This window comes from Salvelinus alpinus, chromosome 12, assembly GCF_045679555.1.
Source record: "Salvelinus alpinus chromosome 12, SLU_Salpinus.1, whole genome shotgun sequence".
In the NCBI taxonomy this organism is placed as follows: Eukaryota; Metazoa; Chordata; class Actinopteri; order Salmoniformes; family Salmonidae; genus Salvelinus; species Salvelinus alpinus.
This window is the reverse complement of record NC_092097.1, coordinates 17,313,658-17,336,493: the sequence shown is the minus strand read 5'-3', so window position 1 is coordinate 17,336,493 and position 22,836 is coordinate 17,313,658. Positions and strand designations below refer to the sequence as shown.

Sequence of the window (22,836 nt, the reverse complement as noted above, 5' to 3'; positions counted from 1 at the left end):
AGTACATTTTGCAGAGTGATCTTATCATACTCTTTGACTCTAAATTCACCGTGTCTGTCATAAACCATACTGCTAAGGCTTGAAGAGGCATTGTCTGTTTTCATTACGATGTTCTGAAGCTGTCACTCTGGTGAAACTCAGCATGTTGAATACAGCGCTTGTCACGAACCTGAAAGAACAGTGAGTGAAAATAGTGGTGACCTCTGTTGTGCTGTGATTGATGTGATTTTACAGATGTACCATTTTCACAGTCACTATCATAAGCGTACACATGCAACACTGGAACACGAATGCAAACACATATGCAAACACACACACACACACCATGCACACACACACACACACACACCATGCACACACACACACACACCATGCACACTTCACACACCCTGATCATACCCCATCTGAATTACAAATTAGTTTTATTCTCTGTATCCCTCCCTGGCACACACAAACAACACTGTGACAACAAATTCCTCTCTGACTGCTTAAATCCTATTGGACACGCTGGCAGTACCCAGTTAATATTCATGTAGCTCCTGCACACACGCCCACTGCAGGGCTCCGCTTTATCGGTGCTGGTCACATTGGCACCTCTTCTGGCAGCGCCAAGGCTCCCAGGCTCTGGCCATGCTAATGTAGCAGCCTGCTCCAACAATGGCCCAGGTCAATGGAGCCTCCAGTTGCTAATTGCTTTGGTTTGGAGAGATAACAGAGTTTGATGACGCAGCAGCGAGAGGTTCTGGGAGCAGACAGCGAGGGGAGATGAACTTAATGAATCCTCAGTCACTCCAGCGTTAATAGCATTCCCTCGCCGGCCACCACCGCCATGCAAATTCATCATAAAACCTCCTGATTGTTTGGCATTTTGGAACGTTTGATTGAATTTAAATATCCTGTGTTGTTGTGCTTTTCACATAGATTCTGTGGTGGTTAAGAGAGTGTGACTTATGCAATTAATGATCATACCATCACCTGAAGGCTAACAGGGTGGTTAGCCAATAGGATCATGTCCTACTATCATATATCCCTCAAGGAAATGTAATTACATGATGTAAATGCACCATTCTCGATGAAGAATGTACTGGGAATGTGGGTGTAAATAAAATGGACATCACTCTGCAAAGTCTGTTTGTCCATACAATGAATGTAATCATGCTCACAGTTAAGTTCCTTGTGATACTGGTGCCTACATTATACCATGTAAAATGCTAGATAGGTTTGTAGTTTCAAAGATATCAAGCTGTTTCCATCCATGATATTCCAATAACAGAGAGCAGAGCTGAATAGTCACATACATTTCAGTGCTTATGACAGAATCACTTGCTCATCAGAAGATTACCATTCTCACTGAACAGGAAAAGCCCAACATTTCCAGAATTTGGCTGGAGGGTAGCTAATACAAACTGGACTTGACAATAGATGAATGAAAAGCCAAAGTAACTGTGCTTCCTGGGTTGATTTCCCCCCTCAGGTTGTGATTGCCGGGGAGCGTGATGATGGACCAGTGGGGGTGCACGGTTTGCCAATGCAAGTGGCCTCATGGGATCCACTGAGCATGGAACATAAACAACAGCATACTTAAAATACGCTTCACAGTCTTGCTCTCTTTCTCACCCACTTCATGATTCTCCTCCGGTCCCTCTCACTAACTTCAATATCTTTCCCCTCTCTACCACTCTCTCCTTCCATCACTCCATCCTAATTTTCCTCCCTCTCTCTCTCTCTCTCTCTCTCTCTCTCTCTCTCTCTCTCTCTCTCTCTCTCTCTCTCTCTCTCTCTCTCTCTCTCTCTCTCTCTCTCTCTCTCTCTCTCTCTCTCTCTCTCTCTCTCTCTCTCTCTCTCTCTCTAATGTCTTATCATGGTTTCCCACTGTATTAAAACCATTCAGTAAAAGAGAGGTGACTCTCAATAACCCACCTGGATGTGTAAAGGTTATTGAATGGGGCCAATGCATCCTGCAAAGGGTTGTGTTCAGGTGTTGGCTGTTGCCTAGGGCAGAGTTCCTCTATTTGCTGCAGAGGTGTCTCTGTTCCACAGCAGTGGTAATTGTATACATGGTGTGCTGTGCAGTTTCCCAGTGAAATAATAGTGACCTGAGATGGGCTGCCTATGACAGTCGTCAGACAGGTCTCATCTCTCCCTCTCCAAGTCTGATTGGAGCTGCAGTGTCAGGCCCCTGCCACCAGGTAGCAGAGAGCAGTGTAGGACGGACCCAGGCACCTGGCTCTTCTACAGCCCACAGCCCAGTAAACATCCCTCCAGGGAGCAGGAAGATGAGCAAAGGAAGAGAGAGAGAATGAGGGGGAGGAGGGAGAGAAAGAGAGGCATTCTCTGGCTTAATTTTGCACAGCAAACACAAGACCTTAAGAGTACAAACAATCTACACTCTCTTCAAATTGTGTTTAGTACTATATATTACGATACAATATATGTTTTTCTGTATGTATGAATATTTGTGTGTGTGTGTGTGTGTGTGTGTGTGTGTGTGTGTGTGTGTGTGTGTGTGTGTGTGTGTGTGTGTGTGTGTGTGTGTGTGTGTGTGTGTGTGTGTGTGTGTGTGTGTGTGTCTGCAGGCACATGTGTGGAATTTAAATGGACCATTGGAGTTGAGAGCAGGGGGACAGAGTGTGGCATTGTGACAATAAGGCCCCTTATACAGTAGAACCTAAAAATACAAGTCAGTGTTCCCGGGAGAGGGCTAGTGCGATCCAGGCCTGGGTAATGAGAGAGTGGAGCTGCCACTAGCCCTGCTGTCCCCAGCTCCCTCTGGCCCATGGCTCAGTTCTGGAAACGCAACAGCTCAAATAGATTTATCATAGCTCTCAAAGCAGCCAGTCTGAAGGGCCTCTCCTCTCACTTTGAGAAGGGCAGCCATCACAGGCCTGGCCCCGTGTCTGACCAAAAAGAGAGAGGGAGAGAGATGGAGAGAAAGAGATGGGGGGGATTTGAGAAGATCGATGGAGAGGGTAAACATTTTGGATGAAAATGCAAGCGAACAGCGGCCTGTAAAAATAGAGCATTGCCAAAAATATTGTTTAAAAAAATGGATGGAGAAAAGGATTAGTTAGAGATTAAAAACATGTTATTTCCTTGTCAGACTGAAACACGACACAAGCAGAACCATGTTTTAATGGTTTATGGGTGCTCTATTTTACAGTTTACATTAGAGATGTCACAGGTATCGACTTTCAGCTTTCTGGACAGTCCATAGTTAGTGACAAGCAGTATTTAAGACTCTTTAAAGGATTAGTTCCCACAAATGACACATTTACCTTATTTTATGGAAAACTAGAAAGTAACCTGTAGATCTAGAGAGTCAGTGTCCGACCAAATGATGTCCAGATTACTTGCTTGTTATCAATGAATCAGAGTATATAGTTAAATATGTTCAAAGGGAACTATCCCTTTAGTCTGAGCCATGGATTAACTTGTAATAACCTGCAACTATACCAGAGAGAAAGGCTGTGTCATCTTTACAGCATCAGAGGCAAAACTCTTAAAAAATATCTTCCTCTCTTTCATTTAATGTGACATCACCAGCAAAAGACGAGAAATAATTAGAAAAACAAAACATTCCTAAAACGGTCTTCTACTAGTGCAAAGATCTTACATTTAATTGTTATATGTTGTTATGATCCTTCTTAGCAACCCTAATTAGAACTGTTAAAATAATCAAAACATCTCCATGGTAATGAGTTGACCCACAAGAGTAATTTGACAATAATTTGCGATTCACGAGTGATATATTCTTCCCCCTCCGTGCTCATGAATAGAAAGTCATCCTGATAGAGCAGCGACACTCTATAATCAGAGTAGTTCAGGATCCAGTCCAAGAGCCATAGAAACATACACTGACACACTGTCTGTGGCTCTGGTGCCAACACATCCACAAATGCTTCGTCAAATCAGCCATCGATTACACGTCCTCCTCAGCCACTGGTCAAAACCACCTCTTTGGATCTCCCTATTTGTCTATTAACAGGCGAATGTCTTCAGATGCTCCTCAAAAGTATTCAGACGTAGTCTTTATCGACCATAAAAGTATACACCCTTTGTTTCTATAAAGTCTATAGTCCATAGCAGTTTTGGCCATTACATTTGACACTGGACCTCGGTGTCTCGGTCCATCAGAGAGTCTTTTTTTTTATATGTTCTTTAGTTTTTGTCACAGCTTGGTATTATGGGATGACTGACAGTCTTCCGCCAGTCGGCAGTCTAAGTGTCTCAGATATGAGTGCTGTCCTTTCTTTACATATGGAGTTAACGTTAGAGAGACTTGGTGATGTCGCTGCTCAGTGATTCTCTTGCTATCGTGTGACCTACGAGAGAGAAAGCAAAGAACAGAAGATCAGAGAGTTGAGCCAGTGATACAATTATCTTTGAGGGACTTAGCAAATGACACAGCGTGCACATCTACGAAATAAAACCTCCCGCAGCCCCCCTCCAATGATGGTAGAGGGAACTGACGTCTATGAACCTGTGTTTTCCCACTGTGTTAGTGATAACCTTCATTCTACAGGGCCATCAGGCATCTACACCCCTGCAGCGTGGGAGTGAGACAGACAGACAGACAGACAAAGAAAGAGAGTTCGCGTCACACATTCACATCAAACACGGAGATAGATAGAGAGGGACAGAAAGAAGGTCACAGATAGACAGACGGAGATGGGGAGAGGGAACGAGTCGCTGGAAGGAACAGTTGCCGTGGAGTCGGTTTCGTTGCAGCAATCTCCTGAGACATCTGCCACCACGTCTCCTAATAGCTGTGCTCCTGTTTCACACTGAGCAAATGCAGAATTCATGTCCGTTGATGAAGCACGGTTCCCCCTCGCTCCCTCACCCTCCCTCAACAGCTGATTAGCTAGACAGTCAAAGAGGGAGAGAAAAAGCGATAGAGGATGGTGATGACTTCACATATCAGTCTTTCAGTTGTTCAGAGACCCAGGGTTATTAATTCTAACGGCAGTCTCTTTGCGACCATTCATCCTTCCGTATATCCCCCTCACCAATATAATTAGGACTTAATTTGAAAGCCTCCATGGATCCCCTAGCCATAATGCTTTCTAATGAATGCGACAGATGTTCTGCTGTTATTCCGTCTCTGAGTAATTACTCTTACGGTGCCTGTGTGCTCCCTACAACTGTTTTTCTTTTTATATTTCACCTGTGAGTAAACCACACCTGCTCCATCCGACAATACACACACCCACACCCCTGTCCATCAGTCGGTCCCGCAAATTAACTTCCACACATCAAAATATTACTGTAGAAAGGAGGTGAAGGGCTTTCATTAAAATATATGTATCTCATATAAACAACAGTGATTATCATACTGCTTGTCTGGTTTACTGTTACAGTCTGTACCTACATTATGTGCAGCTTTGTGTTTTCTATGGCATTCATTTTCCATCCCTCTTTCCAGATCTTTGCAAACATTGCTCACTTGGGGCTCCACAGATGATTGGCTCTTTTCTTCCATGAACTTCCCATTTATGTCACATATGTGACGACCCTCCCACTCTGTCTGCCATATTCTCTCTTTGTTCTTGTTTCCTTATTAGGATGCCGGTGGGCGGAGTTGGGAGGGTCGTCAGCTACATGGGAAACACCTGGGCCCGCTGTGTCATAGGATAAATACACCACTTCTCCATTCATGGAGGAGACTCTCTCCATGCAGACACCTTTACAGATTTTGTTGTGTATCTTGGTGGTTTTTTGGTTGTCTGCTTTGGCACCTTTCAACACCCTGCATTATCACATTCATGCATGCAAAACACTCACTTACACTACTGATTACTGATTACACACACCATTGTATATTGTACTTAGTTAATAAATATATTTTGTTATTCCTTATCTCCACGTTGTCTCCCTTTTGTTATGGGCTTTGAGCCGGTTCGTGACACATACATTGGGACTTTATTGGCTATTTCTGATCAAACCATCCTGTACTTAGAGGATTATCCTAATACACTACTGTACCTAAACTTCTGTCCCATCTTTTCTGTCTTCTAAAATATGAAAACAAGTAAGTGTAAGCTTCCTCATCTTAAAAGTGTGTTTACGAGACTTGAGTTGAGACAAGATGCTGTATGGGAGAAAGGTTGTCAATTTAATTGACATCAAACGTTACTCAAGCTGGAGAATGTGATAGAACTAGCAGGCTTTTCCTAAGTACTGTGTGGACTTCATGGGTTCCTCATGGGACACGTTCTGCTGTAAATACTGATAGGATATTTTCTTTTGTTGATGTATTCAGATTGCATATTGATTCATGAAAGAATATTATTTTGTCATTATTTTTATTTTGTCATTATCAAAGACTGTATTGATTAATTGCTAATTAATAATCATAGAAGCTCAAGTATTCTTCAGTATCACCAAGGGAAAAAATTGTGACAAGCCAAGGAACATCTCTCTCTCTCTCTCTCTCGCTCTCTCTCTCGCCCACTACTCTCTCTCACACACACACACACACACACACACACACACACACACACACACACACACACACACACACACACACACACACACACACACACACACACACACACACACACACACACACACACACACAGAGAGAGAGTGGAAAAGGACCCTGTCCTCTCACCTTGGTGGTTTTGACTTTGTTTCCAGTGTTGCAGGACCAGCCGGTGAGGTCAGGGAGCACCTTACATTCCTCTCCCTCCATGCAGGGGTTCATCTGACACCACCACTTCTGAATCACGATGGAGGCTGGAGAAGAGGGGGCAGGAGAGAGAGAGCACCTGAGACCTGATACTGAGAGGGTGGACAGTACAGGGCAGAACAATGTGCAGAAGCAAACTGCCATGGTCAGTATGGAGAGAATAGATTCTATAGAGAGAAGAGTAATCTGGAAGTAGGAGTAGATTGGCTCAGCCACAATCAGCATGTTTTTACCCATTGATATAGCATCATTCTATCATAAAACCTTATTTAGTGAACATTGTGAAATGGAAACATTTCAATGCCAAGTCTGCATTTATTGGCGGGCCCACTGTGTTTGGCAGGAATCTATGCATAAAAGATGGTATTTGAATCAAGAATCAGATATATTATTTACCAAGGCTTTTGTGTGTCACATAATCAGTATCACCTGGTGTGTACCAATTACAACCATGAAATACTTCAATATAACATGAAAGGTGTCTGTTCAAGACATAGCTAAACATGATCTGTTTCATTGGTATGATGTCAGATCAAACCAAAGTAACATGACTCCACAACACATTCAATCACTTTTCTCAAATACAATGAAGCACACACACACACACACACACACACACACACACACACACACACACACACACACACACACACACACACACACACACACACACACACACACACACACACACACACACACACACACACACACACACACACACACACACACACACACACACACACAGTTCCAACAACGTTCATAGACAAACAAACAGATGTGTCTTTCCACCAAAATAACAGTATGTGTATGACGTGTTGGATGTTAAGGAGAAGTTCCAGGGTGTGGATAAAACATGAGCAAAAGCTAAAAAAAAATATTTAAAAAAATGTGTCCTTTTAGAAATGGCAACGCTCTCAGTATAGTGCTGCAGGTTGTTAGATGTTGTACACATGAAATTGTGTCATTCCGACCTTTATCCACAACGTTATATTCCATTTTGTGCAACTCAAGTCATACTTTTCCCTGTACGCAGTCGCAAGCTACACTGAGATGTATCACAGATGGATAGGGGAAACTGCTCGAATCGAACAAGATAGAATATACCGTTGCGGATAAAGTTCTGAATGACACAATTTCATGTGTACAACATCTAAAGACCTGCATTACTATACTGAGAGCGTTGCCATTTCTAAAAGAACATATTTGGGTGTTTGTTTTTGTTGCTCTTGTTGATGTTTTATCCACACCCTGGTACTGCAGAACGAGCATGAGGAAGTCTATCGCTGGTTGGGGTACGTTTCTCAAAACCAAGTGAAATCAACCAACATATTGATTTGGTAGAAAAAAATATGAACATCTCCTTTAACAATAAATATCAGCCCAATAGGCACTGACACAGAACTTTTTCCTCTCACTCTGATTGTCCACTCATACTGCTCTGCCTTGTACTGTCCACCCTCCCAGGCCAGTCAGTGATCCATCACAGTCAGTGATCCACGGCTAGAAGGCTAAAACCAGGCAGGAAGATCTGTCTCCATCCATCCATCTATTCTTCCTTCTTCACTACTGGGATGGGGGACGCATGGTGTGGACTCTCGAGTACGTATCCAACTTTGATAGGCCAATCAATTAAAAGAGGCAAATTATTGTGTTTTAGAGGGAGTCTCCCATTGAGTCCTGTTTTACAGTCGATTGTTCCTCACAAATGGAAGAGAAGGGGTGAAATCTGCAGCAAAATGGTTTTAAATGGAATTATGCAAAAGAACACGAGCAAATCCTCTCAAGCGTCGTGTAAGAACCCCCAACTGAGAGATAGAGATGACTGGAGGAGTTCACAAAGACTGCTTCTTTCCAATGAGTGAGGGAGTGAATGAATGCACAGAAAGAAAGAGAGAGAGAAAGAAAGAGAGAGAATAAAAGAGAGAGAGTGAGTAAGTGAAAGAGAGAGACATTGAGGGTGAAAGAGAGGAGGAGATAGACGCAGAGAGAGAGAGAAAGAGAAACAGAGAGAGCATAAACAAGGGAGAGAGGATGACACCATTTACGAAGACTAAGAGTCCCCTTAATAAATTATGCTTAGCCTGGCAGGGCACTCCAGAGAACATGCTGTTATGATGCACAAGCTCAGTGGCAGTAAAGGGTTCTAAAAACCAATGACTGTGTAATGGTCGTTAATGTTGCCATTATGGTGTCTGCCGTGGTGCTTTACGCTACCACCATGTTATTTAGAGCTAATGAGCATGGCCTGAAGAAGAGCCATTAGAGTTGGAGTTCTCAGAGACTTCATCTCACGTTCTACGGAGTGGGCAGGGAGGCTGTGACATCGCAGACCTGCCTGTCATTCTGCAGAATGGACGGGAGTGGCTAATAGCTTATGATGTCATGGCATGGCCAGGGGCTGTTGGATGGATAGCAACAACAGAATACCTAGAGGAGTGCTGATGAACTACGGTAATAAAGGGAATTCCTGAGAGGTGCTGACATGGACTAGTCTAGTATTTATATAGCCTGTTTTACATCAGTAGTTGTCACAAAGTGCTTATACAGAAACCCAGCCTAAAACCCCGAAGAGCAAGCCATGCAGATGAATTTGAAGCACAGTGGCTAGAAAAAACTCCCTAGAAAGACAGGAACCTAGGAAGAAACGTAGAGAGGAACCAGGCTTTGAGGGGTGGCCAGTCTTCTTCTGGTTGAGCCCAGTAGACATGATAAGAGTACATGGCCATTAAGGCTAGATTGTTTTTCAAGATGTTCAAATGTTCATACTGTAGATGACAAGCAGGGTCAAATAGCCTATCTGTTCATCATAGGCTACCATGTAAGGTGCACTGCACTTACTCATCCATGTATCATGTCAGTGATGACCGCAAATAAAGCAACTTAGTTTGGGATCTATGTCTGGAAATAAGAACCACATTCCTCAGAATCTCTTCTCCCAGAGACAGATGGGTATAACTGAGATCCATCTCTCTTCGTCAGCAGTCAGTGATAAATCTGATAGTCTATCGACAGAATTACCACCATTAATTCACAGAGAGCAGAGCAGTGTGTCACCACTATAGCAAGCTACCATCCAGAAATCATACTCCACGTGTCATTAAACATCTGACTACTGTAGCTAGTTACCATCCAGAAGCCATACTCCACGTGTCATTAAACATCTGACTACTGTAGCTAGTTACCATCCAGAAGCCATACTCCACGTGTCATTAAACATCTGACTACTGTAGCTAGTTACCATCCAGAAATCATACTCCACGTGTCATTAAACATCTGACTACTGTAGCTAGTTACCATCCAGAAGCCATACTCCACGTGTCATTAAACATCTGACTACTGTAGCTAGTTACCATCCAGAAGCCATACTCCACGTGTCATTAAACATCTGACTACTGTAGCTAGTTACCATCCAGAAGCCATACTCCACGTGTCATTAAACATCTGACTACTGTAGCTAGTTACCATCCAGAAGCCATACTCCACGTGTCATTAAACATCTGACTACTGTAGCTAGTTACTATCCAGAAGCCATACTCCACGTGTCATTAAACATCTGACTACTGTAGCTAGCTACCATCCAGAAGCTCCACTCCACGTGTCATTAAACATCTGACTGCTGACGCTCCACTCAGAAATGAGTCTAAACTTTTTCAGGAAATCTCAGTATGTCTGAGAGCAGTTGTTATTAAGTAAATCAAATGATATTGTTAATGGAGACTTCTGTGAATTCCATGATAGGGAGCAAGTTAGTGTTGTCTTCCCCAATCCCTGGCTTTGTTGCTGGTCTCAGGGGGTGATTCTAAAGGCTGCCTAGAGGATTAGACAGAGATGATGTCCATCCACCACAGCACTGACACGTCACAGGTCACAGCAGATTCAATCCGTCTTTGACTACACTGCCTGTCAAAACATCAGGTTAAGTGTCTGTGTGTGTGTGTGTGTATGTGTGTGTGTGTGTGTGTGTGTGTGTGTGTGTGTGTGTGTGTGTGTGTGTGTGTGTGTGTGTGTGTGTGTGTGTGTGTGTGTGTGTGTGTGTGTGTGTGTGTGTGTGTGTGTGTGTGTGTGTGTGTGTGTGTGTGTGTGTGTGTGTGTGTGTGTGTACCACCATTGGTGAAAGAATGGATGAAAAACAGTGGCCCATCTGCTGCTAGCGGGTCTGTTTCCGTCTGTGTTCCAGGTATAATGCATGATAATTCGTTTTTACCACAAACTAAACATGACATAATACATTATGATTTTGTTACATTCTAAGCTAATGTAGGCCACGTGACCTGAGTAAAGTTTAAATACAAATAGCAGTAGATAATTTACAATTCAACTTCAATTAGAGTTATGCAACCTCTCCCTACATATCTTGTAAACATAACAGCAGACAAGTCAGATTACTGTATGTATTTTTTTGTGGGCTACAATGACTAATTTTGTTCCCATTGGACTACAAAGGCATAATACAAAACGTAACCAAGCATGAGGCTTTTAGAGTGTTCATCAAATAGTACTTAACAAAGGCTGGGGTTGAACTCACTGTGAATACAACAATGTGATATTATGCATGTGTATATATCATCATAGGTCTGGGGAGTATGTGGCGGCAGGGGGTAGATGTACTGTGTGAGTGTGTGTGTGTGTGTGTGTGTGTGTGTGTGTGTGTGTGTGTGTGTGTGTGTGTGTGTGTGTGTGTGTGTGTGTGTGTGTGTGTGTGTGTGTGTGTGTGTGTGTGTGTGTGTGTGTGTGTGTGTGTGTGTGTGTGTGTGTGTTTTTGTGGGAGGACAGGGGGTTCACATGTTTTATTTGTCTATTACGTTTATTTGGTACGAACAATGTACAACAAATCATAAGTCTCAGAATATGAGAAGTGATGTGTTGCACCAGATTATACCGTCAGTCCCCATGTGTACTATATATGAGCAGTCCCCATGTGTACTATTTATGAGCAGTCCCCATGTGTACTATATATGAGCAGTCCCCATGTGTACTATATATGAGCAGTCCCCATGTGTACTATATATGAGCAGTCCCCATGTGTACTATTTATGAGCAGTCCCCATGTGTACTATATATGAGCAGTCCCCATGTGTACTATATATGAGCAGTCCCCATGTGTACTATATATGAGCAGTCCCCATGTGTACTATATATGAGCAGTCCCCATGTGTACTATATGTGAGCAGTGCCCATGTGTACTATATATGAGCAGTCCCATGTGTACTGTATATGAGCAGTCCCCAGGTGTACTATATATGAGCAGTCCCCATGTGTACTATATATGAGCAGTCCCCATGTGTACTATTTATGAGCAGTCCCCATGTGTACTATATATGAGCAGTCCCCATGTGTACTATATATGAGCAGTCCCCATGTGTACTATATATGAGCAGTCCCCATGTGTACTATTTATGAGCAGTCCCCATGTGTACTATATATGAGCAGTCCCCATGTGTACTATATATGAGCAGTCCCCATGTGTACTATATATGAACAGTCCCCATGTGTACTATATATGAGCAGTCCCCATGTGTACTATATATGAGCAGTGCCCATGTGTACTATATATGAGCAGTCCCATGTGTACTGTATATGAGCAGTCCCCATGTGTACTATATATGAGCAGTCCCCATGTTTACTATATATGAGCAGTCCCCATGTGTACTATATATGTGCAGTCCCCATGTGTGCTATATATGAGCAGTCCCCATGTGTACTATATATGAGCAGTCCCCATGTTTACTATATATGAGCAGTCCCCATGTGTACTATATATGAGCAGTCCCCATGAGTACTATATATGAGCAGTGCATGCATGTGGGAGGCACTATACATGTCGGACGTAAAAGCTTAACACTAATGGTTCTATGTCCTTACAAATCATTAACATTTAAAGGCTATCTGGAGAACCTGCATGCTCAAACACACACGGACGCACACATGCACACACACACGGAGGGCATGGATTTAATTTGCTCCACTCAACAGGGGAGGACAGAAAGGGTGAGACAACTGGCTGACTTCCAAAATAGGATTCAGCAGCAGAAGCCCCCGTGGCGTACGAGTCGTTCCATTCACTGGACTCTCTGTATAGTCATAGCAGAAAAGGGGCATCCATCTCTTTCAGAAATGATTAAGTAAAAACCTATCTGTGTTCAAGTGCCACACACGCACCAAGCATGCAGACAAATACACACACACAGACACAGACACATACACACACAGACACCGGAACAATAGACTTGCCAGATACCAAGATGAACTTAACATACTGTTTAAGAAACAAAAACAGCAAACACAACACAGAAAAAGATAGCACCTCACATGTGTATAGAAAGTATAGTACCAGTCAAAAGTTTGAACACACCTATTAATCAAGGGTTTTTCTTTATTTTTACTATTTTCTACATTGTAGAATAATAGTGAATACATCTCCAAACTTTGACTGGTACTGTAGATACTTGCTCAGATCTACACTAACATTGTCACGCATACACACACACACACAGACACACACACATGTGCACACACACACACACACACACACACACACACACACACACACAAACAACTCTAACCCTGTCACACAGCCAATACAAGTGAATTAACCCCCCTCCGGTGGAGAGCTCAATAACACAGCACCTTAAGACGAGTTCTCCGCCATCGGAGGCCAAACAGCGATAACAATCTACATCCATTCACGCCTTTCTGTTAGAATGAAATGGCTTGATTTAGACCCATGTTGACTCAGGTTGGTAAAGCTGACTTTGACACAGGTTAATGTTGTATAATAATGCAGTATAATCCAGTGCTGGCACTGAGCGCCCACCTGTCCACGTGGACATCCCCACGGTGTGTTCTGATAAATAGAAGTCATCTTCTTGACCTCTGCTTATTGGTCATGATGAATTCCACCCCATAGACTGAATCTAAGAGCTGCGCAGCAAGAAGGAAGTCGTAAGGGGGCGTTCCACTCTCTGCTTCCAACTCCAACACAGCCTTTATTAACCAACACACAGCTAAAGACATTCTCCAGTAATTCCCATATAAAGCCTGAAGGGAATGTGCTTCAAGATGAACCGAAGAAGAGAAGAAAAGAGGAGATGAAGAAAGCTGTGGGATTCTGATACAGTGAGACAGGAAAATGTCAGCCGTTGGTCTTTAACAAGCTGGCTTAATGATAACAGGTCAGACTTCACCACACCCGGTAATGGAGCACAACATTCTGCCCTACAAAGGCAAACCGCAGTAACTACACTTTTGATCAAAATATACCACAATTCTGTATAGCCACACATTTTCAAAATGCATATTATCGAGAGAGGTGTGATGAATGGTGTGCTCCATTACTGGGTGCTGTGACTCATCACACCTCTCTCAATAATATGGTTTTTCAGAATGTCTTTGCAATGAAGAGCTGTTGGAAATTGATGTACAGTATTTTACAGTTAATGGAATGTCCCTCATCTAAACCTTACCACACTCATCACTGGTATTAAATTAAAAGGTGAGGGGATGGCCATCTGGCTGGTGACAGTAGGGACATCATTCTGCCTGGGATACTTTATAACTCTGAGCTGTTAGGCCCAGTGGAGACAGTGTGACTGTGGTAAACAAGACATATTTTTACTGCTCTTCACCGCTCTTCACCTTTACAGTCATTATCTATCTAACCACATAGGCCTACATACATTTAGGGAGGGAATAAGATTGAGAGATAAAAAAAGAACTGTACTGTTACAGTATATAGCTATTTTGCAGTTTATAAATTGTCACAATAGTGCATTATTCAGTGGGCAGATGGCCCCCAGAAGGCTCTCTCCAAAGGGCTATCTCTGAGACCCCTGACCTCACCCGAGGGTCAGCGTTAAACACAACAGCACAGTGGAGTCCTCAGGGCTCCTCTTCAGTCCAGGCAGCTCCCTCATATAGAGAGGTACCCAAGAGGGACTAAACCAGAACAAAATGGAGGATACTGGAAAGAGCCTCTCTCTGTCCATTGCCTGAGAGGACACAGTGCCTCGCACAGCTCTAATGATGTTTAATAGCTATGTCCGCAGTGGAATAGCTCTCTAGGGCATTTTCTTATATTAGGAGGGTTAGACATGTGGGATGTAGTGAGGGGTAAGGGCATTTCTGTGTACTGTATTTGTATTTTTTCAGGGCTTTGCAGCTTTCTCCAGAATTCTCCTTTATGACATTTTTGGCTCTAAACCAATATCTAAGATACATAAAAAATATATTTATATTATTTATATTTATTATGTTTCCTATCAGGTAAACAAAATGAAAGATACATGAGAAAACTAGCCTTGGGTACCAGCAGGCGCCTTAAAGACAAATGGCTATTGAACAGTGCCCTCTATTGGTTAGTCATAGGAACTGTATCTCATATGTTTAAGGTGAGTGAAAAGGGATACATTTACATTTTAATCACTCTTTAGCAGAAACTCTAAGAAAATGCATTCATATGACCATGCAGCATGGACCCTATGCAATAGTTTCTGCAAGTATTGTTGAACATTGACAATGTTACGGTAGTTTGTCATAAAAAAAATACAGAATTTCCAAATAACAACTGCACTTTACTGTAAGATGCTTTACTGTAAAAATCTCCCATCATTACAATACTTTTGTTATTCATATATAGTACAATGGAAAAGCCCCCATCCAAGGTCTCCACATCTGTATCTGAGACATGAAGCAGCTATGTGACTGGAAGTTCAGTCTGCACTGGAACTGAGCTGACCAGCGCAGGACAACCTCTTTCTTAGAAAGGAAAGAACAGGAGAGAAAAAACATGGAAGAAGCTAAACAGAGACATTAAAGCTAGAGCCTGAGGTTACTTCACCAGTCCCTGCAGGTCTGTCTCGGTTCTGTTTGATTCATCCTCTCCGCTCACGTACGGGACAACTATCTGGTTCCCACTGGAGGGGGGTTAATTCATCTGGATTGGCTGTGCGACAGAGTTAGGGTGTGTGTGTATATGTGCCAGGGGATAGGGAGAAGGGGAGGCCTGTCTGATGAGGGTCAGTTGACACTCAGAGGCTCTGTCTCTCCCTCAAGAGCGGAAACCCTCAACACCATAGACAGGCAATGCAAGGTCGATCAAAATGACTCCTGGGTTTTCTCTCTCTATCGTCGCTAAGACAACACCATCCCCTTCATAACTCCTCGCCTTGCACTCTCTTGCTCCATTTCTCTCTCTCTCTCTCTCTCTCTCTCTCTCTCTCTCTCTCTCTCTCTCTCTCTCTCTCTCTCTCTCTCTCTCTCTCTCTCTCTCTCTCTCTCTCTCTCTCTCTCTCTCTCTCTCTCTCTCTCTCTCTCTCTCTCTCTCTCTCTCTCTCTCTCTCTCTCTCTCTCTCTCTCACATACACACACACAAACACACACTTTTGTCCCGCAATCTTTTTTATAATGAAATGTAATCTATTTTCCTAAGGGTTTTATTTGTGGAAACCTGATTCAACAATATTGAGTCTAGAGATATGACAGGGTGCGAGGGAGCAGAAAATTATTTTTCTATTACCATCTGACATACTGTATGGTCGAAAGGCCTGAATTGATGTGAAATGGAATGCTTTCCCAAATTAAATCATCCCTTTTAAATTGTGTTTTTTTTATTTCAGGCCTTGGGCCAAACCTTCAGAGGCTGCCAGATGTACTATATTTCCCTCTCCTTTCATATTCCTCTAGAGGATAAGAGAAGGAAGGCGACACTGCAGAGTGATCTTCCATTACCTGCATTAGTCTGCTGTGTCCCTAGCCTTTAATGTTACATGATCTACTATAAACAGGATGGGGGACAGACTGCACCACAGAGAAATACACACCCACTTTATCATGAAGTAAAGAACTAAAGCACTTTGTGAGACTATTAGAGTGTGTGCCAGCTTCCTGTCCATGCAGGAAGTGGCTAAGTCTGGCTGTGTGGTAAATATTTCAACAAGTCCTTCAAACACAGCTCTGATGGGATCTTCACAATCAGAACAGCTTCTAAGACTATGTTGGTATTCATTGCTAACCTCCATGTGTAAGCAAATTAAAATAAATGACACCCACATGCCAGTGGAGGCTGCTGAGGGGAGGACGGCTCATAATAATGGCTGGAACAGAGCAAATGGAATGGTATCAAACAAATGGAAACCATGTGTTATATGTATTCGATACCATTACACTATATTCGTTCCAGCCGTTACCACGAGCCCGTCTTCCCCAATTAAGGTGCCACCAACCTCCTGTGCCATATGCACACATGTACACACACACAAACACACACACATACACACAGTAGTCAAGTGTGATCACACGCATATCCTTTAGGGGGTTATAGGGCCGGTATGAAATAAATATAGCCCGCACACTCATAGGCTCCACCACGTACCTGTATTAATAAACAAACAACATTTCAATCCTGCAAGGATCTTCTTCAGGTCCCACACACACACACAATGTACGTTTACCTTCCACACAGGAGGGCCTGGCTCTGGTTGTGCCAGCGACCTGGCCTGGGAAACAGGAGCACTTGACGGTCTGAGAACGCTCCTCAATCTTGTTCTTATTACAACAGCGGTGGATGGCCACCACCTCACACGTCCCCTGCTTCACCTGGTAGGAGGCTGAGAGACAAAGAGAGGGAGAGAGACAGAGAGAGTATTCAATGTGGTTGCAGTAGTACAGCAGTATTTCAACATATACATTTAAAAAAGCATCTTATTCAAATACAAGAAAGGAAAAAGCCACACTTGAGTATTCAGAGTTTATACAATAGAAAAAACTGTTGAATTATTTACAGTTGTATAAACACTAGGAATTATTCTAAAGATGCAGACAGTTTCACTTTCAATATAAGACTATGCATTTATGCCAATATTTTGGTCCTTTCTTAGCTCAACAGCATCATTAAGATTAAAAGCCTGCCCTTTCATTGTGTGCAGGGTTATCTTGTAAAGAAAATTCCACTAACATTATTTAATTAAGTAAATAAACAAACAAAAGGTTGGTTTTCAGTGGAATTCTCTAAGTCATAATTAACCACCTGATAGCAGTAGAGAAACAGCGTCCATATTGTATGAGGCAGCATTTAACAAGCATCTGGAGCTCTGTCCTGCTCTCTGCTGGAGTTCCACCCAAAACACAATACCCCAAACTCTCCACATCATTAAGCTTAACAGTTTTACTCTTCTGTTTAACTCCCTAGATTTAACTTCCTGGGGGCTATTTATTTTTGATGAATGTAACTTTCAGCAGTTTTCATTTCTACACAGATGCCTTGTGTGGGTTTACAGTAGTCCGCACTCAATATGTTTAAACATGCATCTGTGGGACAACACAAGAGGCATACGGTATGTTTGACTGTGGATGCAAACTGTCTGTAAATGTTCAAAAGAACCCCACTTGCGGTATGTTACATTTACTGTTAGTCAGATTTGTTTAAAAGTTCAACCCTGAGTTGAATGACCTTAGTAGGCTAACCTTCCTAACAAACACACACACACACACACACACACACACACACACACACACACACACACACACACACACACACACACACACACACACACACACACACACACACACACACACACACACACACACACACACACACACACGCACACACACACACACACACACACACACACGCTTCGACAGGCCGAGGCCCCTCTCATCCTGATTTAAAGTTTGCTTGTTCTCTTCTCCAGAGAACCCTCTCAATGATCCCTTGGCCTCATCCCTCTGTTTTCATTTCCCCAGGGGCACAGGGAACTGGTGGATTATCCCTACACATGCACACACACACACATATATCCGAGGCAGGGAAAAGAAACGAAACCATACTTGGAGCATGGATAAATTGAAGAAATAAGGAATGCTGCTGAGACAGAGAGATCTATTCAACAGTGAGGGCATCTTTGTCAGTATGCACTATCTACTTAATAATGCGGTCACACACCATCCAATTTCTTCCATCTATCTCAAAAGCAAAATTCCCTTCAAAAACCATCCTCTTGTTAGTGTGGCATCATGTACCACAGTCTGCATACCAATGCCTGGGTAAAGACAGGGATAGCTAGTGCCCCCATCCAGAAAACAAGCGTCTTGTTAGTGTGAGACTACCACAAGCAAAATGAAACAGAGAGAGGGAGAAGATGTGTGCGTGTGCATGTGTGCATGCACATGTGCGTGTGTGTGTGTGTGTGTGTCTGCGCATGCATGTGTGTGTGATGCAGGGAGCTGGGGAGGCGGGGGCGGGGGGATCTGTCATAGGCAGTAAGGAGAACAAAGAGCCTGCTGCCTCCTGGTGGCATAATGAGGTCACAGGGTCAGAGCAGCATCTCTCTCTGTCTCTCTTCTTTAATCCATTCATTTTTCTCTCTAAAGTATTTTCCTCATCCACCAATCTATACTGCATGAGTCTACATCCGACAAGTCAACTTGAACTTCTGAGTGTTACCCAGTGTATAGAGACAAAGTAGAGCATTCCATAATGCATGCATATCTTTTGATGAGCTACTGCTGTAACTATAAAGTAACCTCTTGTCTTGACTTTCCCTGATCTGTAAGGATGATTCTGGGATAGTGGCTTGAGTCAGAGAAGTCACAGCAGTATCACAGCAGTATTCAAGCACTCTGCTTCAACCATCTTGTTCAAATCAAATCAAATCAAATTGTATTAGTCACATGCGCCGAATACAACAGTGAAATGCTTACTTACGAGCCCCTAACCAACAATGCCATTTAAAAACATTATGGATAAGAGTAAGAGATAAAAGTACGAAGTTATGAAAGAGCAGCAGTAAAATAACAATAGCGAGACTAAATATACAGGGGGTACCGATACAGAGTCAATGTGCGGGGGCACCGATTAGTTGAAGTAATATGTACATGTAGGTAGAGTTATTAAAGTGACTATGCATAGATGATAACAGAGAATAGCAATGGTGTAAAGGGGGAAGGGGGGCACTGCAAATAGTCTGGGTAGCCATTTGACTAGATGTTCAGGAGTCTTATGGCTTGGGGGTAGAAGCTCTTGGACCTAGACTTGGCGCTCCGGTACCGCTTGCCGTGCGGTAGAAGAGAGAACAGTCTATGACTAGGGTGACTGGAGTCTTTGACAATTTTTAGGGCCCTCTGACACCGCCTGGAATAGAGGTCCTGGTTGGCAGGAAGCTTGGCCCCAGTGATGTACTGGGCCATTCACACTACCCTCTGTAGTGCCCTGCGGTCGTAGGCTGAGCAGTTGCCATACCAGGCAGTGATGCAACCAGTCAGGATGCTCTTGATGGTGCAGCTGTAGAACCTTTTGAGGATCTGCGGACCCATGGCAAATATTTTCAGTCTCCTGAGGGAGAATAGGTTTTGTCGTGCCCTCTTCACGACTGTCTTGGTGTGCTTGGACCGTGTTAGTTTGTTGGTGATGTCGACCTCAAGGAACTTGAAGCTCTCAACCTGCTCCACAGCAACCCCGTCGATGAGAATGGGGGTGTGCTCGATCCTCTTTTTCCTGCAGTCCACAATCATCTCATGTGTCTTGATTACGTTGAGAGAGGTTGCTGTCCTGGCACCACACGGCCAGGTCTCTGACCTCCTGTCTATAGGCTGTCTCGTCGTTGTCGGTGATTAGGGCTACCACTGTTGTGTCATTGGCAAACGTAATGATGGTGTTAGAGTCGTGCCTGGCCGTGCAATCATGAATGAACAGGGAGTACAGGAGGGGACTGAGCACTTACGCCTGAGGGTCCCCTGTGTTGAGGATCAGCGTGGCGGATGTGTTGTTACCTACCCTTACCACCTGGGGGTGGCCCTTCAGGAAGTCCAGGATCCAGTTGCAGAGGGAGGTGTTTAGTCCCAGGGTCCTTAGCTTATTGATGAGCTTTGAGGGCACTATGGTGTTGAACGCTGAGCTGTAGTCAATGAATAGCATTCTCACATAGGTGTTCCTTTTGTCCAGGTGGGAAAGGGCAGTGTGGAGGGAAATGGAGATTGCATCATCTGTGGATCTGTAGGGGTGGTATGCAAATTGGAGTGGATCTAGGGTTTCTGGGATGTGAGCCATGACCAGCCTTTCAAAGGACTTCATGGCCTCAGACGTGAGTGCTACGGGTCGGTAGTCATTTAGGCAGGTTACCTTAGTGTTCTTGGGCACAGGGACTATGGTGGTCTGCTTAAAACCTGTTGGTATTACAGATTCGGGCAAGGAGAGGTTGAAAGTGTCAATGAAGACACTTGCCAGTTGGTCAGCGCATGCTTGCAGTACACGTCCTGGTAATCCGTCTGGCCCTGAGGCCTTGTGAATGTTGACCTGTTTATAGGTCTTGCTCACATCGGCTGCGGAGAGCGTGATCACACAGTCTTCCAGAACAGCTGGTGCTCTCATGCATGTTTCAGTGTTATTTGCCTCGAAGTGAGTACAGAAGTAGTTTGGTTTGTCAGGTAGGCTCGTGTCACTGGGCAGCTCTTGGCTGTGCTTCCTTTTGTAGTCTGTAATGGTTTGCAAGCCCTGCCACATCCGTCTAGCGACAGAGCCGGTGTAGTACGATTCGATCTTAGTCCTGTATTGACTCTTTGCCTGTTTGATGGTTCGTCGGAGGGCGAGACTTCCTTAGGTATCATCCACCAGCTGTTGTTTACAAAAACACATAGACCACCGCCCCTTGCCTTACCAGACCGCTGTTCTATACTGCCGGTACATCGTATAACCAGCCAACTGTATGTTGATATTGTCGTCGTTCAGCCATGACTCCGTGAAGCATAAGATGTTACAGTTTTTAATGTCCTGTTGGTAGTTTAATCTTCTGCATAACTCGTTGATTTTATTCTCCAAAGATTGCACATTTGCTAGCAGAACGGAGGGAAGTGGGGATTTATTAGATCGCCTACGAATTCTTAGAAGGCAGCCCAACCTTCGGACCCTCTTTTGCCGCCTCCTCTTCACCGAGATCACGGGGATCGGGGCCTGTTCCCGAGGAAGCACTTTATCCTTCTCGTCGGACTCGTTCTGCTAATCCGTGGTGAGTAATCGCAGTCCTGATGTCTGGAAGTTATTTTCAGTCAGAAGAGATGGTAGCAGCAACATTATGTACAAAATAAGTCAATTTTTTTTTTTTACAAATAACGCAAATAAACAAACAAAAAAACACAATCGGCTGGGGGCACGTTGAACGTTTGCCTTCTTCTCCGGCGCCATTTTACACAAAGTGATGTTATGGCAGTCTTAACGTAATAAACCTCAGCTCAGGCTGAAAGAAAAATACATTTCAAGTATGGCTATTTGGTTCTATTCCTGTGGCAGCCAAGCAAGAGTTTTCTGGGTAGCAAACTAAGCAGCTCTAACTTGAACTGATTGAGCAGCCAGCCAACTGATATATTCTGACAGACAGAAGTGGCCCAGACCATGTGCAATTTATCAAAAAGTCTGTCCTTACCCTGTCAATAACTGACTAGCATGTCTGCCATGGAAGGCCAGACATTTGCTATAACTGTCTGAGGGAGTTCAGTCGATTCCAGGGACAGACACAGACTGCAGCTCCATCCAAGACAATTACAGAATTGAAACGAGGACTTTATTTCATAAAATCAGAATGACTACGAAAACAAATCTTGTTTTCAAGAAACAGAACAAGTCTGGATATATTTTCTCCTGTAAAATGGAGGAACATCACAAAATGGCTCCACTGCCTCACATGTTTACCTTGTCTTCCATATGAACTAACCCTGTTAGAGTAAATGCTATTATCTTCCCCATTCCCCCGTCACAGCCACATCCTCCTCTTCCACACCTCTAACCATCTCTACAATCTCTCCTGTTTTCCATCTACCCATTGATCCCCATTCTCAACCCTACTCTCGCTTCCACTCCCCCACTCCCACCACACCCTACCTTCCTCTCCCCCACTCCCACCACACCCTACCTTCCTCTCCCCCACTCCCACCACACCCTACCTTCCTCTCCCCCACTCCCACCACACCCTACCTTCCTCTCCCCCACTCCCACCACACCCGACCTTCCTCTCCCCCACTCCCACCACACCCGACCTTCCTCACCGCCACTCCCACCACACCCGACCTTCCTCCCCCCCACTCCCACCACACCCGACCTTCCTCTCCCCCACTCCCACCACACCCGACTTTCCTCTCCCCCACTCCCACCACACCCTACC

General features: G+C 43.9%; 1 protein-coding gene across 1 annotated transcript in view; it reads right to left on the bottom strand.

Annotated features, from left to right (window-relative positions):
- Positions 1 to 3,124: 3,124 nt before the first annotated feature.
- The window catches only part of LOC139535628 (chemokine-like protein TAFA-4), a 52,608-nt gene continuing 32,896 nt past the window's right edge, over positions 3,125 to 22,836 (bottom strand). The window contains exons 4-6 of the mRNA XM_071335230.1: positions 17,140 to 17,295; positions 6,614 to 6,738; positions 3,125 to 4,322 (exon numbers count right to left, since the gene is read on the bottom strand). Coding sequence (XP_071191331.1) covers positions 4,311 to 4,322; positions 6,614 to 6,738; positions 17,140 to 17,295 — 293 coding nt within the window. The 3' untranslated portion in view covers positions 3,125 to 4,310. The remainder of the gene's footprint in view (positions 4,323 to 6,613; positions 6,739 to 17,139; positions 17,296 to 22,836) is intronic.